At 40.3% G+C, this 18,760-nt stretch overlaps 1 protein-coding gene and 1 long non-coding RNA gene across 3 annotated transcripts in view; one reads left to right on the top strand and one right to left on the bottom strand.

Moving 5' to 3' along the window:
• The window catches only part of TSNAX (translin associated factor X), a 38,559-nt gene extending 31,079 nt beyond the window's left edge, over positions 1-7,480 (bottom strand). For both annotated transcript variants that reach the window (XM_003824479.5, XM_055102317.2), the window contains exons 1-2: positions 6,571-7,480; positions 6,034-6,138 (exon numbers count right to left, since the gene is read on the bottom strand). In XM_003824479.5, coding sequence (XP_003824527.1) covers positions 6,034-6,138; positions 6,571-6,586 — 121 coding nt within the window. In that variant the 5' untranslated portion in view covers positions 6,587-7,480. The remainder of the gene's footprint in view (positions 1-6,033; positions 6,139-6,570) is intronic.
• On the top strand, positions 6,769-12,955 carry LOC130540932 (uncharacterized). Its single transcript, XR_008954964.1, has 3 exons — positions 6,769-6,977; positions 7,991-8,068; positions 12,779-12,955. It is a non-coding gene; the product is annotated as an uncharacterized LOC130540932 (long non-coding RNA).
• The last annotated feature ends 5,805 nt before the right edge of the window (positions 12,956-18,760 follow it).

Below are 18,760 nucleotides of genomic sequence, written 5' to 3' on the forward strand. Positions count from 1 at the left end.
AAAATTTTTTCCTTACTAAAATTCTTAAGTTAACAAAATAATTACTTTTTATTATTGTTTAAAAGACTACATCTAAAGTTTTGTGAATATACGTAGAGCAAAAGGTATTAAATAAATTTAACTGAAGGAAGACTGTTTACCTTTTTCAGAACACAAAGCTCTACTTACAGAACGTTGTATATACCTAACATTTAATAAAACAGTACAACAACTGGGAGTCTACATAAAGATTACATTACCTATGGGAAAAATAACCCGCAGAATCTAGAATCTTTTCATAGTAAATTCATGCCTCTAACACATTAAACTGCCTCATGTTCTGCCCTTAGCTCATGAGCCAGGCAGACTATGTCTTCTTGCTAGTCCTGATTCTCTAAGCTTGTACCTTTCTTGATGCCTCTATTTTTGCTACTGCCTCTCATCATCTCACATTTCACTTTCATCATTCAGTATCATTCTGCTCAAGGACTGCTTAAGAATCACGTGCCTCCCTCCTCCCTTACTCTCCATTCCTTACCACGCTTCACTGATTTACATTTATCCTTCGCTAGCTAAAATTATATTGTTATTTATTTGTAAATGCACTTGTTTCACCACTGTATCAGAGCATAGATCCATGTCTAGCAGCAGGTGTTCACAGAACATTTCCTGACTGAACTGCTTGTTGAAGTCATAAGCAGTACAACATACTGGATAAGAGCATCTGTTGTAGTTTGAGATAAACGTACTAAGGGTATGCAATCTCCTGGGAACTAAGAAATTGTTGAAAAGGAACTGCAAATCCATGTGCCCAATAAGCACTGCCCCTAACATGGAATAATGTCTTATTATTTTGCTGCTATTACTTTTTCAAATGTATGCTAATGCAGTTGGAATAAAGTATAAATTACTCATAATAGTAATATGTTAATTTTATAAAGCACTGTTGAATCTGTCTCATCAGCTTCATTACTGTCATCCAAATCTAAGTTACCTTATTACTTTATTACCTCTAAGTTACCTTACAAATACCTTACTGTACCGGAACTACAAAATAGTCTCTTGTCTGGTCTGCGTCTGCCCACTTTGCCTTTCTATAGCTGCCAGAGTGACATTTCTAAAATATACTTTAGTTTTTAAGACTCTCTAATGACTCCGCATTACATTTAACAAACTCCAAACTCTTTATGAAGCCTTACATTACTTGGTCCCTTGCAATACCCCCAAAAAGAACAAATCAACAAACCATCATTTATGTAGTATTCCAGCCAGGGATGCATAACCTGAATCTAACCATGAGAAAATATTAATCAAATCTAAGTTGAGGAATATTCTATTAAATAATACCTATATTCTTCAATCAATATCATTGTCAAGAAAGACAAAACTGAGAAACTGTTCCAGATCACAGAAAACTAAAAAGAGACATTACAATGTAATATGTGATCCTGTTCTAGATTACTGGACTAGAGAGAAAAAAAGCTGGAAGGAACCTTATTGAGACAATTGTCAAAATATGCACTGTAGATTAAAGTATTATGTCAGTGTTAAATCTCCTGAAATTAGTTAACAATACTAGAGTTATACAACAGAATAGTCTTCTTCCTAGGAAATATATTCTGCAGTATTAGCAAGTAAAGGGGTATGATGCACGCAACTTGTTCTTAAATGGTTCAGAATATATGGTTAGACATATAAATTTACATATATAGAGAGAATAATAAAGCAAAAGTGGCAAAATGTTAAAAATTGGTCAATCTAAGTCAAGTCTATACAGAAATTCTCTGTATTATTTTTCCAACTGCATAAGTCTTCTAGTTTTTTAAATAAATTTGAGATTACTTCAAAATAAATTTAAAAAGAGACAGTATTTCTTTACTCAGATGATTCAACAACAGTAGAATATTGATCTGATAACTCCTTTTAATGCAATTAACTCAAACTTTGATAGCAAAGTGGTTGCTCGGACATTAAAGATCCTGGGTTTGAGTTGAACAAACTATACTATCTCATGAAATTTTGTCTGGAAGCTAGTGCTTCTCATTAAAGACTTTCTGGGCCGGGCGCGATGGCTCACGCCTATAATCCCAGCACTTTGGGAGGCTGAGGTGGGTGGATCACTTGAGGTCAAGAGTTCAAAACCAGCCTAGCCAATATATAGTGAAACCCCATGTCTACTAAAAATACAAAAATTAGCCGGGCATGGTGGCACAGGCCTGTTGTCCCAGCTACCTGGGAGGCTGAGGCAGGAGAATTGCTTGAACCTGGGAGGCGGAGGTTGCAGTGAGCTGAGACTGCACCACTGCACGCCAGCCTGGGTGACAGAGTGAGAGTACATCTCAAAAATAAATAAATAAATAAATAAATAAATAAAGACTTCCCATGTAATCCCTTTTAAAATCTCCTCTGACAGACCTGTAAGCTTTTATGTTAAACTTTTCCAAAACACTTGGTAAATCTTATGAAAGGAAAAAAAAGGGAAATGATTTTAATTTTCTTAGAATACAAATGGCTAGAAAGCAAAAACAGTCTGTACCTAAAAGTACTGTCTCTATATGTAAGAAAGCAACTATTATTCAGTTTATAAAAATGAAGAGAATAAAATCATCTTATTTCTAAATTACATGGAAATCAAAAAGGCTCCACTAACGAAAATATTTTCCTCTTTAAATGTAGGTATGTATTAACTGGGTTTTACTACTTAGTCTCACAATGGGAATACTGTACAAGTTGTAAAAAATGAACTTAGTAAACAAGAGATTATCACAAAATGACACGTAACAAAGAGTTACATAAAGTTTTAAAAATTACTTTAACCATATATATTAATAATATAAACACCTCCAAAAAAAGAAACTTGGACCTTTTTTTTCCAGTTTATTAAAATTTTTTTCCCTGTTGTCTTCCTGCTTTTCCACCTTTACTGGGGTATAACTGACAATTAAAAATTATAAGGCCAGGCATGATTGCTTATGCCCGTAATCCCAGCACTTTGGGAGGCCAAGGGGGACAGATCACTTGAGCCCAGGAGTTCGAGACCAGCAGGGGCAACACAGTGAGACCCTGCCTCTACAAAAAAATCTAAAAACTAGCCACGTGTGGTGGCACATGCCTGTAGCCCCAGCTACTTGGGAGGTTGAGGTGGGAGGATCACTTGAGCCCAAGAGGCTACGCTTGCAGTGAGCCAAGATCACGCCACTGCACTTCAGCCTGGGCCAGGGTGAGGCGTTGTCTCCAAAAAAAAAAAAAAAAAGTGTGTGTGTGTGTGTGTGTGTGTGTGTGTGTTATTACCACTATCAAGCTAATTAACGTATCCATCACCTCAGTTAGCTTTTTTTTTTTCCTTTTTGAGTCAGGGTCTCTGTTGCCCAGGCTGGAGTGCAGTGGCCCAATCACAGCTCACTGCAGCCTCAAACTTCTGAGTTCAAGCAGTCCTCCTGCCCCAGCCCCTCCGGAGTAGCCAGGACTGTAAGCATACTACAGGCGCATGCTGTCATGCCCAGCTAATTGTGGTAAAAACATTTAAGATCTACTTACTTAGCAAATTTCAAGTATAAACTTCCTGAATTTATCAAGCTCTGTACCTTGGAATACCCTTAAACCACTTAACTCTCTTAATAACGCCTTTATTTCCCAAGTCTTTTCACTCCACAGCCCCGCAAGATGCCTGGCCTATAGGAATCACCCAATCATGTATACTGCATGAACTGAAAAAACAAGAACTTAAACTATTAACTAAATTAGTAGCTGACATGGACCTAAATATATCTAGTCTTTTATTACTGAGATAATAACTAGGCCAGGGTTAAGATAATCAATATGTATTCATTATTTATTATGGCCATATTAATGACCACTGTAAGTCAGACGCTATGAACACAAAGTTAGATAAGGTACAGTTCCTATCCTCAAGGAGCTCAGTCCTGTATGAGGGACAGAGATGTAAACAAATAAAATGTAATCATGCTATAACAAATATATGTAAAAAACTTATGAAAGCAGAAACCACGTTTCTTGTTCACTACTAATACATGCGAGAACACAGCAGATACTCAATAAATATTTCATGTTGGTCACCAAGTCGGCTTGAGAGAAAAATCAGAACGTATTCACAGGAAAGAAGCTACTTGAGCTAGGTCTTAAAGAAAATTGTAGTTCAGGCCAGGCGCAATGGCTCACGCCTGTAATCCCAGCACTCTAAGAGGCCGAGACGGGCAGACTGCTTGAGCTCGGAGTTCAAGACTAGCCTCCAGCAACATGGCGAAACCCCGTCTCTACAAAAAAAATTTTTTAAAATTAGGCATGGTGACACACGCCTGTAGTCCCAGCTACTCAGGAGGCTGAGGTAGGAAAATGGCTTGAGCCCAGGAGGCAGAGGTTTTGCAGTGAGCCAAGATCGTGCCTAATTATTATCTCAGCCTGTGTGACAGAGACTCTGTCTCAAAAAAAAAAAAAAACCAAAAAACTGTAGTTCAGCAGACGGGTAATGAGGACACCACCTTAGAAGCAACTCCACCTTTTCTTTTTCTTGAGATGGAGTCTCATTCTGTCGCCGGGGCTGGAGTGCAAAGGCGCGATCTCGGCTCACTGCAACCTCCGCGTTCCGGGTTCAAGCGATTCTCCTGCCTCAGCCTCCCGAGTAGCTGGGATTACAGGCACCTCCCACTACGACCAACTAATTTTTCGTACTTTTTTTTTTTTTTTTTGAGACGGAGCCTCGCTGTGTTGCCCAGGCTGGAGTGCAGTGGCACGATCTCGGCTCACTGCAAGCTCCGCCTCCTGGGTTCACGCCATTCTCCTGCCTCAGCCTCCCAAGTAGTGGGGACTACTGACGCCCGGCTAATTTTTTGTATTTTTAGTAGAGACGGGGTTTCACCGTGTACTTTATTAGAGTCAGGGTTTCACCATGTTGGCCAGGCTGGTCTCAAACTCATGACCTCGTGATCCACCCGCCTCGGCCTCCCAAAGTGCTGGGATTACAGGCGTGAGCCACCACACCCAGCCGCAACTCCACCTTCTGTATCAGTACGCTCTTTATTCAATTACGGCCAGCCGTCTTAAACTTCTGACGATCACAGTAGATACTGTGGTGGTTTTAAAATATATCCACAAATCACCTGAGACTCCTCCCTCCAAAGGGTGGGACATAACTTCCTTCCTCTTCAGTGTGAGACAGTTTTTAAAACTGCCTCCCTTCTAACAAACACAATGTGACAAAAATGACAGTGTCTGATGTCTGAGATTAGGACATAGAGATTGTGGTTTCCTCCTTGCTCTCTTGCACTCTCTCTCTCTGAAGGAGGCCAGATGCCACACCAAAGGACATCCAAGCAGCACAAGAAGTTCATGTGGACAGGAACAGAGAGCTGGTTGCAGGCAAAAGGCCTAAACTATCAACAGCTGTGGATCCTTCAGCCCCAATCAAGGTTTCAGGTGATTGCAAATAGGAATCAACCAGCTAAGCCCTTCCCAGATTCCTTAATCACAGAAATGTAAGGTACAGGATAGTGGATAGACAGGGACAAAAGGAAGAGGATTTTGTTTTGTGTTTGTTTTGAATTGAGGAATAACTTGTCCAAGTTAATATGCTGAGAAAAGGGGACTGTGAAAATATGTGTATATGGATATACGAGATTCACTAATAGATACAAGCTCCCACTCTGTGCTAAGTGTTACAGTTAAAACAAAGATACCGTCCCTGTCTTCAAGTCTAGTAGAGGAAACAAATACACACTAAATGAAAATATATTTTAGCATATAACAGATGAGTAAATATTATCAGGTACACAATTCTTGAGTATGTGACATGTCTAATATTAATGTTTACTGTTTCTTGTGTTTAAGTCATGTTTACCTGATTACTAACATTTCTCTTAATGGGACATAAAAGTGAAGGCCTTTGTAATCCAGACTTTTAGGGTACATCTAGCGCTATCACAAAACCTCCAGCTAAAGTTTCACATCTAAATTCTTAGGGACCGTTTTCTTGCGCATAACCATGGCTAAATAATTTTGTTCTCTCCCCTTCTTCAACTTACATTGCAGAGAACTTACATTTAAAGGCCAACATCACGGGTGAAGATGAATTAACATCCTTCCCTTCTCTTCTTTGGTTATGTGGGAAATTGTCATGCTTCCTTTTCCTGAACCCTCCTGATCCTTATATAGAGAAGAAAAAAAGTTAGAGAGGGATCTTCCATCACCAAGAGTTTGCAAAACACAACATAGACAAACCTCCTCCTTGCTTTAAAACCAGATACCCACAGGGCCCTCGCCTTAGAGGCTTTCTCCGCAGACTGACAGAGACGCTGCCCAGGCCTTTCCAAGCAAATCATCCAAGTTTCCACTAACTGGTGCTATGATCTGGCATTACAGCAATTACTCAACTAGGATAAAATCACACCTCAAAGATTTAAGAAAAAAGGAGGTGTAAACAGGGCCGATCTGGCCGGGGAGAGAAACAGAGCTGCCGCCCCCGAGTCTGCAAGGGACGAAGGCATCCTTCAAGGGTGAAAAGGGGAAAACTGCATAGAAAGACTGGAGAACCTCCCCCTCCGGATAAATAACGCCCCGTGTTGTTAAGGACGCCACCTTCTTTGTTGCTCATGTCGTCACAGCCTACGGTGAGACGAGCGGAGACTGAAGGACCTGGAGCAAGAGGAGTGCGCGACGTACAGGCCGAGGGAACCTGGGAAAACAGCCCGCAGAAAAACGCTTTGCAGCCGGGCCGACTACAACGCAGTGGCCGGAAGTCTCCTCTCACGTACTTCCGGCCTGCGTCCGGAGGGGATGGGAGACCGTCGCCGCTGGCTCCGCCCACCGCGTGGTCCAAGGACCACCACCCCCCACCGCCGCGCGAGCGTACTATTGCGGCCGCCCTCTGCTGTGCCTGAAGACAGAAGCGACTCTACAAGCCTCACAGCATGCACTGTTACTAAAAAGACGATGCGTCCTCCTGGAGCTGAGATCTGTGTGATCGTGGGAAAGCGACGAAAAACGTACGTAATTTTTTTCTGAAGGCACCTTCGGGACACCTTACCCTTCCCTCGGGGGGCGGGGGGGGTGGGGGCCAGCTTCGCGCGCGATGCATCGTGGGGGTTGTAGTTCCTCCGCCGGAGCGGGACCTCCGGTGCCCCGGGCCAGGGATGTGAGAAAGAAGGGAGCCCTCGAGTTCCTCGGGGCCTGTGGGAAGGTTTTTTTCAGGATCCAGGCAGAACCTTACAGAGCTGGGAGTTTTTTAACTTTCCATTCCTGGCAGTGACGCCAGGAGCTTTAAGTGATGGAAATATGCGAGTCAATCAGTGGATGGTGTTAGTACTGTTTTCTCTTATGAAGATCAAGCCTGTCCTTCGGGTCTACTTCCACCTTTTCCCCCTGCCCGTCTCCCACCGTCTCCCTCCTCTCCACTGGCTCTCAGGAGCCGGACAGTCTGTGTTCAATTTGCCTCCACGGAGTGGTTGTGTGACCTTGATGAACCACGCAACTTCTCTGCCTCAGTTTCCTTATCTGTAACATAGGGATAGAATAGTACCCACCTTGTAGGGTTATTTGAGGATGAAAGGAGTTAAGTCTCGTGAAGACGCTCTTTCACATATAACTGCTCAATTAAATATTAAATACCATACTCCTCTCCCACCAGGGCTCTCCCAAACAAAATGATAGAAAGGTGAGTAATAGCAGGTGTGTTCCACTAAACTGTGGGCCTTTCATTATGAGCAGGTGCTGCCATATCTAGACTGTGCCGCCCCTTAGCCCCAGTGCTTCTCAGCGCTGTGATCCGGCCCCATGTAAGCTTCCGTCAATGTTTGTTGAAGAATCATGTTCCTGGCGTCAGGATGGGTAACTAGATGGCAATTCAGCACTGTCTAGAGAGAAACTCAGGCCAAGGCTTGGTAACTGGGGTGCCCTAGGCCTAGTACAGAAAACACAAGTACATTTTAAGCTTTCTCTAAATAACCTCTATATTGTAGTCATGTGTTGAACACACAGTCTTTTCTCCTTGTTAATTTAGGAACAAAGGAACAGTAAATGGAGTAACTTGGCTAGAATATGGCAGTAACTACAAGGCATGTTCTGCTCTGGCACGAAGGTAACCACCACTCATACCTCTGCAGCCCTGTGAATACGTCAATTGACTAAGCAGATTCCTTGAGGATAAAGTAGGCTCCTGGGGACCTTGCTTGTTGGGCTACTTGCTTTGTGGATGTTAAACAGATAATTCTCATTAGTTTGAGTGACGTCTGATCTACCAGTATTCCCCCTACTCTGATTAGAAATGACTTGACCATGCCAAAAAGAATAAAAGACAGCTCTGATACAAATGTAGCCATTTTAATGTGACTCCCTCTAGATCCAAGGAAGCCAGTACTTACGAACATTTTCAGAGTCAATACTTACTGTACTGTACCATAGTCGAGGAAAAGAGTATTTTTCCTAACTCTCCTGGAGTAGCACATCCCAAGATCTCAACTTTCCAAAACCTGGATCAACTATATTTCTTTTCTTTCTCCAGCCACCACTCCCCTAGCCTGTTCAACTACAGCTATGTTACCTGAACTGCTTTCCACTCTTTCCCATAAATGTAATGATTAGAACACTAAGTTTCATAACCTGTAATGACTTCTGAAAGTATTTAAGGGAGGCGAATCCCAGGAGCACTTTCCCAGCACTTATTTGCATATGCATTTACCCCAGGCCTCCCCAGGTGTTCCAACTTGTAGCTACTCCTTTGTCAGGAAATAGATTTCAACGTCTGTAACAACCTGCATCCCTACCCTGTCTCCTTGTTTTATTGCTTCAGATGCAAACACATAGTTTTGGTACTTGGCAAAACAGTTTTTTGTTTGTTTTTTAAAGGAAGACAACCACCCCAAGTCAGGGAGAGGAAGGTAAAGATTTTTACTAGGATCTTACCTCTGATGTTGTTTTTACTTGTTATTGTTGCTTTTTTTTTTTTTTTTTTTTTTTGACACGGTTTCACTGTCACCCAGGCTGCAGTCCACGGCTCACTCACTACAGCCTCGACCTCCTCGGGCTCAAGTGATCCTCCCACCTCAGCCTCCCAGGTTGTTGGGACTACAGCCACATGCTACTATGCACGGCTAATTTTTTTTTTTTTCTCTCCATTTTGTGGAGACAGGGTTTCGCCATGTTGCCCAGGCTGGTCTCAAACTCCTGGGCTCAAGTGATCCACCTGCCTAGGCCTCCCAAAGTGCTGGGATTACAGTGAGCCACTGTGCCTGGCCCCCTGTTGCATTCTAATTGCCTATATTTGACTCTGAATGAAGCACTAAGCCTTTCAATTGCATGGTGGTTATTCAGTTCATAAATCCTCTCATTGGTCACCATTAGATTAAGAGAAAAATCGCATATCAAAACTGGTTTGGGAGGCCAAGGCGTGCAGATCATTTGAGGTCAGGAGTTCGAGACCAGCCTGGCCAACATGGTGAAACAGTCTCTACTAAAAAATACAAAAATTATCTGGGTGTGGTGGCACGCACCTGTAATCCCCAGAGGCTAAGGCAGAAGAATCTCTTGAACCCAGGGCGGGAGTTTGCAGTAAGCCAAGATAGCGCCACTGACCTCCAGCCTGGGCCACAGAACAAGACTTCACCTCAAAACAAAAACAAAAACAAACAAAAAAAACTGGTTTTGGATATTGAAGGAAAATCATATAATCCAGTAAAGAGAAGATAATTAACAGATTATCTATTTCAGCATTTCCCTTATTTAGTTATTACATAAATAACTAAATCCTGGGGTAGAAGAGATCATGGGGAATTTTAAGAATCTGGAGTTTCTGTTTTTTAAAAGATAACCATAATATTTAAAAGATATCTGTGGGATCCAGAGTGGTATTGTGAAGTGTACACATTACCTTTATTGTGAATAAATTCAAAGATTTATTTTTCAAGCAATGCTAGGATGTAGTAGGAGAAAATGATGTTCCAGTTTTATAACACAAGAAAGAGAAGCTCATATTGAAGAAGTAAAGAGTGATGGGTAAAACCACAATGAGATATCACTTCAAATCCACTAGGATGACTATATTTAAAAAGAAGACAGAAAATAATAATTGGTGAAGATATGAAGAAACTGGAACCCTGATCAATTGCTGGTAGGAATGTAAAATGGTCCAGCCACTATAGGAGACAATTTGGCAGTTCCTCAAAGAGTTGGACATAGAATTACCATATGACCCAGCAATTCCACTGTTAACTATATACCTTGAACACAAATGTTCATAGCAGCACTACTAACAATAACCAAAAAGTAGAAATAACCCAAATGTCTGTCAGTAGATAAATGGATAAACAAAATGATATATCATTTGGCAATAAAAAGGAATGAAGTACTATTCATGCTGCAACACGGATGAAACTTAAAAAGATTATGCAGAGTGAAAGGAGTCAGTCACAAAAGACCACTTATTATATGATTCCATTTATATAAAATGTCCAAAATAGGCAAATCTATAGATAGAAAGTAGATTCATGGTTGCCTAGGGCTAGGGGCCATGGAACAGTGAGGTGGAGGGGTGATAGCTAAAGGATGTAGGGTTTCTTTGTGAGGAGACAGAAATGTTCTAAAATTGACTAGGGTGATGGTTTCACCTATTTGTGAATATACTAAAAATTATTGAATCAGTCAGTTTAAATGATGAGTTACATGTGAATTATACTTCAATGAAGCTATTAAAACAAATTTTTAAAAGTGTTGGGAAACATTCCTTTCAAGTCTTGTAAATATATTGTGTATATATATATATGTAAATGTACTATATACATGTAAATATATAGATAATTCAATGTTATTAGGAAAAAGCATTAAACAATATGGCTTAAGTTTATTTTTATTTTTATTTTTATTTATTTATTTTTTTTTTTTGAGATGCAGTCTCGCTCTGTCGCCCAGGCTGGAGTGCAATGGCACGATCTTGGCTCACTGCAACCTCTGCCTCCCAGGTTCAAGCGATTCTTCTGCCTCAGCCTCCCGAGTAGCTGGGATTACAGGTGTGTGCCACCATGCCCAGCTAATTTTTTTTTTTTTTGTATTTTTAGTAGATATGGGGTTTCACCATGTTGGCCAGGCTGGTCTCGAACTCCTGACCTTGTGATCTGCCCACCTTAGCCTCCCAAAATGCTGAGATTACAGGTGTGAGCTACTGTGCCTGGCCGGCTTAAGTTTATTTTTAATACTCCATAACAAAAAAGTATGTAAAGTACTTTATAGGTTTGACAATATTTCAACAAATATTTCTGTGCCTGGTTTATGCCTGACAATGTGATTGGTGCCATACAGGATGCAAACATTTACTATCTCTACTTCTCCCATTCTTCTTGATCTATCTCTAATCAGGCTTTCACCCCATCATTTCTCAGAAACTGCTCTTGTCAAAATCTAGGGATTTTGCAATGACTTCCGCATTGCAAAATCTGATCGTCAGTTCTTACTCCTCATCTCACTTGACCCTGAAGCAGCATTTAAAACAGTTGTCATTCCCTGTGTCTAGAAACCACATTCTCTTGACTCTCCTTCTATAATACCTCAGTAGCCACTTCTTCCCAGTCCTTTATAGTTTCTCCTTACCTCCCCGAACACTGAACTGCTGCAGAAGTCCTCCTCTCTTCTCTATTACACTTACTCCCTTGTTGATCCCATTCTTATGGTTTTAAATGCCATCTATAATCTAACAATTCCTGCACTTTATATATTCAGTTCAGAAAACTCATAAATCCAGTCCAAACTCATATCAAATTACCTATTTACTATATTCTCTTGAGTGTCTAACATGCTTCTCAAAATTAACGTGTCTAAAACTGAACATAGCCATCTTCCAATACCTACTTCTTCAGCAGTGTTCCCTATTTCAGTTAATTTCTATTCTTCCAGCAGGTCAGACTAAACACTAGAGTCATCTTTGACTCCTCTGTTTCCCATTCCATATTGGGCCACCCTCCCCCACAAATTCATGTTGAAGCCCAACCCTTAGTGTGACTATATGTGGAGACAGGGCTTTTAGGAGATAAGTAAGGTTAAATGAGGTCATAACAGTGGTGTTTTGATCCATTAGGATTGGATTGGTGGCTTTACAAGAAAATATCTCTTTCTCTGTCCATGCACCAAGGAAAGGCTACATCTCTTTCTCTGTCCGTGCACCAGGGAAAGGTTTTGATCCATTAGGATTGGTGGCCTCATAAGAAAAGATCTCTTTCTCTTTCCATACACCAAGGAAAGGCTATTTGAAGACAGAGCAAGAAGGTAGTTATCTACAAGCCAGGAAGAGAGTCCTCACCAAAACACAACCATGCTGGTACCCTGATCTTCAACTTCCAGTCTTGAGCTGTTGAGAAAATAAACTTTTATTGTTTAAGCCACCCAGTCTATGGTATCTTGTTATGGCAGCCTGAGCAGACTAAGATACTTTTTATTACCAAAATCCTTTTGGATCTACCTTCAAAACATATTCATATTACAACCAGTCTCCCCAAATTCTGTTAGTACCTTAACTCAAGTTACTATCATCTGTCACTTGAAATAGAGCAATAGCCTCCTAACTATATACGTATGTCAATCCTCCTCATTGAGATGCAGTCCATTTCCTCCCTGAAACTGAGCAGGCCTTTTGACTTGCTTTGACCAATAGAATTTGAAGAAATGATGCTGAGCCAGTTCCAGGCCTACCCCTTAAGGAGACTTGACACTTTCTACTTTAGCTCTCTTGGAACTTTGAGCCACCACGTGAGGAGTCTGATTACCCATTCGCAAGTGATGCCTAAACAGCCCCTGTTCCTTCCAGACAACCCACCTGAGGCACCAGACACATGAGTGAAGCCATCTTGGACATCCCAGTCACAGCCAAACTCACTCCTGAGTGCATCTGCATGATGAACCCAGCAATCCCCACCATGGAGCAAAGGATCCATCCAGTCAACCCAAAGAATCGTGAAAAATAATAAATTGTTGTTTTAAAGTTCTTCAGTTTGGGAATAGCTTGTTATGCAACAATACATAATTAATACACTGGTCTCCCACTTTCAAGTTTGATTAACTTTCAGCTATTTCTCCACATAGCAGGCAGAGTGATTCCATTAAAACATACATCAGATAATGTCACTGCACTAAGTAAACTCTACAAGGACTCTCATCTCCCTCAGAGTAAAGGTCACAGTTGTTACAAGGCCCTACGTAATGTGGCCCTCACCACCACTCCATTACCTTTTTCTTATCTACTATTTGCTAACTTTGCTTTGTCCTCTTTTCTGTTCTGAAACAGGCTAGGCATGGTCCTGCCTCAAGGCCTTTGCACCACCTACTCTGTCTGCTTGGATTGTTCTTCCCATAGATTTCTTGCTCCCCTCTTCCTTCATGAAGAAATGTCATGAAATGTCCTTCCTTCATGAAATGTCACCTTCTCATTTGAGGCCTTCTGTAGTACCCCAAAGAATGGTCCCCAAAGATGTCCACCTCCTTATGCCCAGAACCTGTGAATGTGTTATCTTAATGGCAAAAGTGACTTTGCAAATGTGATTATATTTAAGGATCTTAAGGAGGAGATTATCCTGGATTATCCAGGAGGGCCCAATGTCATCACAAGGGCCCTTATAAGTGAAAGGGGGAGGCAACAGAGAGAAGGAGATGTCATAATGAAAACAGATCCAAGTGATGAGATTGCTGGCTGGGGTGGAGGTGGAGGGGGGTACAATCCAAGGAATGCAAGAAGCCTCTAAAAGCTAGGAAATGTCAGGACACAAATTCTCCCCTAGAACCTGAGGAAGAAACGCAGGTTTATGGACACTGACTTTAACCCAATAAGCCCATTTTCTGACTGCTGACCTCCAAAACTGTAAGATTTGTGTTACTTTAAGCCAACTGAGTTTGAGATAATTTAGTTATGGCAGCAATAGAAAACTAGCACACCTTCCTAGCCATCCTATCTAAAATGGCAACCCATGTCCTTCCTGGCACTTTCTATCTCCCTTCCATGTTTTTTTTAAATCATATATACAATATATTTTACTGTTTTACCTATTGTCTTTTCCACCAGAAAGTAAACTCCACGTAAATAGGGATTGTCTGTTTTATTCTTTGCAGTATCTCCACTGCCTAGGATAGCATCTGCACATACTGCACACTCAGTACACATTTGTCGAATGAGGTCAGGCGCGGTGGTTCACACCTGTAATCCCAGCACTTTGGGAGGCCAAGGCGGGTGGATCACCTTAGGTTAGGGGTTCGAGACCAGCCTGGCCAACATGGTGAAGCCATGTCTCTACTAAAAATACAAAAAGTAGTTGGGCATGGTGGCATGTGCCTGTAATCCCAGCTACTTGGGAGGCTGTGGCAGGAGAGTCACTTGAATCTGGGAGGTGGAGGTTGCAGTGAGCCAAGATTGTGCCACTCCACTCCAGCCTGGGCAACAGAGTAAGACTCTGGCTCAAAAAAAAAAAAAGAAAGAAAGAAAAAAATACATATTTGTTGAATGAACAAGTGAATGAACAAATGTTATGCAAATATATTATCCCTATCTGTAGCTTGCCTTTTAATTTTGTTATAGTAACTTTGGTTGAAAGGAAGTTCTAAAATCTTTAATATAATCAAATGTATCAATCTTTTCAACTTGTATATTTTATGCCTTGTTTAATCAACTCTGTCTTATATCAAAATTATAAAAGTATTACCCTGTATTTTCTTATAAAAGTTTTAAATCTTTTCTTTTTCCACTTAGATCATTAATCAACTTGGAATTAGTGTTATATAGTGGTAAATGATTGTCCCAGGACCACATATTGAATATTTTATCATTTCTCCACTGATTTGTAACAACACAGTGGTTATATATCCTGTTTATACATGGGTCTGTCTCTAGGTTTCCGGTTCTGTTCCAGTGGTCTGTTTGCTTACCCTTCTACTAATAGCACATTGGCCTAATTACTATAACTTTATAATGTGGCTCAATCTCTGGAAAACCACATACCTCTCCCCTCCTCTTTCTACAATATTCTTATATTTTGCAACTGGCCTTTACTGTTTTGTATTAGTTTTAACAATACCTTATATACCCACATATATTAGATGCTCTTAGCATCACTATTTATAGCATCTAAAAATTGGAAATTATTTAAATGTCCACCAATACATTAGTTAAATAAATTAGGTTATACTCACATAGTGGAATACGATACTGGCTTTGAAAAGAATGAGGTAAATTTACATATCTACATTAAAAGGTATTCAAGATATCAGAAAAAAGGGCAAGTTGCAAAACAATATTTAGAGTAAGAACCTATTCATGAATTTTTTTAATGTAATTTGTGTTACATGTAGAAAAAAATATGGGCAAGAATACACCAAAATGTTAACAGTGGTTATATCTGAGGATCAGGAATAGGAAGAACATTCGCTTTCTAAGGTATGTATTCCTATAATTCATGGATATGACAATAACCAAGTATTACTTTTACAATAGAATATATGGGTTTTAACTTTGGTTAAAGCAAATATATCTTTTTTTTTTTTGAGATGGAGTCTCGCTCCGTTGCCCAGGCTGGAGTGCAGTGGTGTGATCTCAGCTCACTGCAAACTCCGCCTCCCAGGTTCAGGCCATTCTCCTGCCTCAGCCTCCCGTGTAGCTGGGACTACAGGTGCCCACCACCACGCCCGGCTAATTTTTTGTATTTTTTAGTAGAGACAGGGTTTCACCATGTTAGCCAGGATGGTCTCGATCTCCTGACCTTGTGATCTGCCCACCTCGGCCTCCCAAAGTTCTGGGATTACAGGTGTGAGTCACTGCCCCCGGCTGCAAATATATCTTAATGTTAAATGTGTATTTTTCTGATGATAAAATTATGAGAAATGTTATTTTCATTTTTGTTTTCCAAATTGTTTACAATAAGTATACATTATAATAAAGGTGGAAGCATTATTTAGAAAAATATTAACAATGTTTTTTAATATTGGGGTATGGTGATTTTTTTCCTTCCTCTCTATAGAGCTCGAGTTTTCCATGACAAATTTATTGCTTAATATGCAAGTCTGCTTAGCATCCCTTCCTTGAATGAATCACCCCTTTCATACTCTCCTGGTAAATTGCCCTTCAATAGTCCTGGTATGGCTGCAATTTGAAGGATCTTCACCATTCCAAGCATAGGCTTTGCTGGTGAAGAAGTGATAGAACAAAGGAGAAGAGCATTCACGAAGGAACACTGGCTTGAGAACCTCATTTGTCCCTTTAGGGCTCTTCAAACCACTAACCCAGTGGTTCTCAGCAAAAGGTGATTTTCCTCTCAGAAGATGTTTGGCAATGTCTGGGGACCTTTTTAGCTGTCATAACTGGGGAGTGGGACTAGGGTTGCTACTAATATCTAGTGAATAAAAGCCAAGGATACATTTTACAATGCACAGGACAACCTCCCACAAACAACAAAGAATTTTTCAGTCCAAAAATGTCAATAGCGTAGCAGCTAAGAAACTAAGAAACCCTTTGCGGGGCAGTGGGGGCTTCGCAGCAGGGAGACACCTGCTAACTGACCTTGGCTACCAAAAGGAAAGGAAACAGGATCGCTGTTTCACAATAGAAGCTGGGAGAAGTACAGCTGGATCACAAGAGATCCCCAGGGGTCCTTTGTTGTATACCATGTGCAGTGGTGAAAATTATCAGATGACTATAGCAACCCATCACAGACAGAACCACTAAGGATTCAAGCCCCAAGAAATAAAGGTGTGCATTGCCCTATCAGGCAAAGAACTTCAACCAGCTTCAGTGTGAACGAAAGATAGGCAAAACAAGGAATAGGTGGTAGGAGAGGAAAATACCAGTTACAGCCTCAAGACCAGCTGTACAAAGAAGAGCTATAGACTCTACCTCTATTTCTTTGCCTGCTGCATCTTACATTAATATTTTTTTCCTTTTCTTTACTATGCAATTGTATCTGTGGTATAATGGTGGTTGTTACATTTGCTGTTTGTCCAAAATTATGGAGAAAATATTGACTGTGAACTAGGGTAGAAATGAACTAAGAGGATCTTGAACTCTGGGAACAGTGGCTTGTGGTAACATTTGGGATATTTTTATTTCTGTTTCCATTGAGTGGTATAAAAATTCCCTTCAAAAGAGGAATTTTCTAAGAAGTTGAACCTCTCCAGGTGCCCAAGAGTAGATATCATAAACTTTGGATTGAACAGAAGACAAAAAGAAAAAGATATCTGCATGTAGATAACTGATAGACACAGAGAATTAAGGACCTCACTGATGACTTTCATAGAAATTTTTAAATGCTAATGGAAACAGAGTCAGGTAGGAGCATGTTAGCCTTTAAGGAAATTAGCAATGAGGAGTGGACTTTACTTCATAAATTTGTTTTGCCATTTTTGCGGGAGAGGGGGAGCCAACAGCTGCATTTTCAGAATAATCTCTATGTATAAAGTCACATGAATGGATTTCAAAAGTTGTAGTTGGGTAAACAGCATCTTCCTTTTATCAAAATTACTTTTTCCATTTAGATCAGTTCAAATCCCTGAATAAATTCCTTTTCTGATAAACTAGTTATAAAGGAGTGTATAGTTGCAATGAAAAACTCTTAATTGGTACAGAAAGTGTTATGAAGAAGAGTTTCAGGGCACAGATCCTCAAGGAAGTGATTATTGAGCTTAGTTGGATCTGAAGACACTGAGGATTCAAAGAGAGTGTTTCTCAGGTAGATTATAGCATATAGAGGCAAAAGAGTTATTGTTATTTCCTATGCCAACTGTAATGAAGTGCCTGAAGGAAGGTTTTGGGGGACAAGTGGCATGGTTCCTTCAGTGCTGCCAAACTTTAAAGAAAGATAATGACAGGCTTAAGATAAAAATTATTGGCTCCAAACAGAAAACCAAGGGCTGTCTTTAACTGCTAAGAGAACGTTTAGGTTACTAGCCTCAGAAATGAAGTAACAAAATCAAACTCAAAATTTGAACCTGTGGACTGTAAAATTGAAGAGTAAGTTGTATTTACAGCATCACCAGATCTCATTCAAAATTAGTGCAGTGATTGGGATAGATTGAAATACCCTGAGAATTGAAATGAGGAAAGAGGAGAATTTGGGTGACAGATTATTCCAAACTCCACTGCACATTCCTTGCAAGCTGGAATTTCCCAACCCACATATCTAGTGAGACTATTCTTGTTTTGCTTGAAGATCTTATCACGACCTTGCCTCAGACACTTACTTTGTAGGAGGTGGCCAAATTGTCTCATGCCCCATTTCTATCGCTACTAATTTGCCTTTGTATCTACAATTAGGGCCAATTGCATCAGGCACATGAAGGCCAATTATAAAGTCAAACTCTGAAGAAGAAGGCTCATAAAACAAAACAATTTTGTTTATTTATATGGCAAGAACCTGAAGAATATCAACGATAATGCATTCTTAGAGTGTTAGACAAGGGAAAGGGGAATCATTTAAGATTGAACACCTTTATCGAAAGGTGTTCAAGCAGATAGGAGTGATTTTAGTAGTTTACGTATTCGATTATCTAAAAACAGGATTCAATGGTAACCAAAAACAAAATGTAATAATGTTGCAAGAAATTTCTTTCTACTAAACACAGGAAGGAATATGGGAATGTTAGAATGGATTTATCAAATATGTCTACTCAGCCATCACTAACTATGTCCAGTAAGAGAACTCTTTTTAGTAGTCTGGGGGTACAAATAGTTGATTCTGCCATTGAAATGGGCTCTTTGGTTTCAATGGGGTTTATGGGATAATAACTTAAAAAGCAAGGTGTTCATGGTTATTAT

This window comes from Pan paniscus, chromosome 1, assembly GCF_029289425.2.
Source record: "Pan paniscus chromosome 1, NHGRI_mPanPan1-v2.0_pri, whole genome shotgun sequence".
NCBI classification, from domain to species: domain Eukaryota; kingdom Metazoa; phylum Chordata; class Mammalia; order Primates; family Hominidae; genus Pan; species Pan paniscus.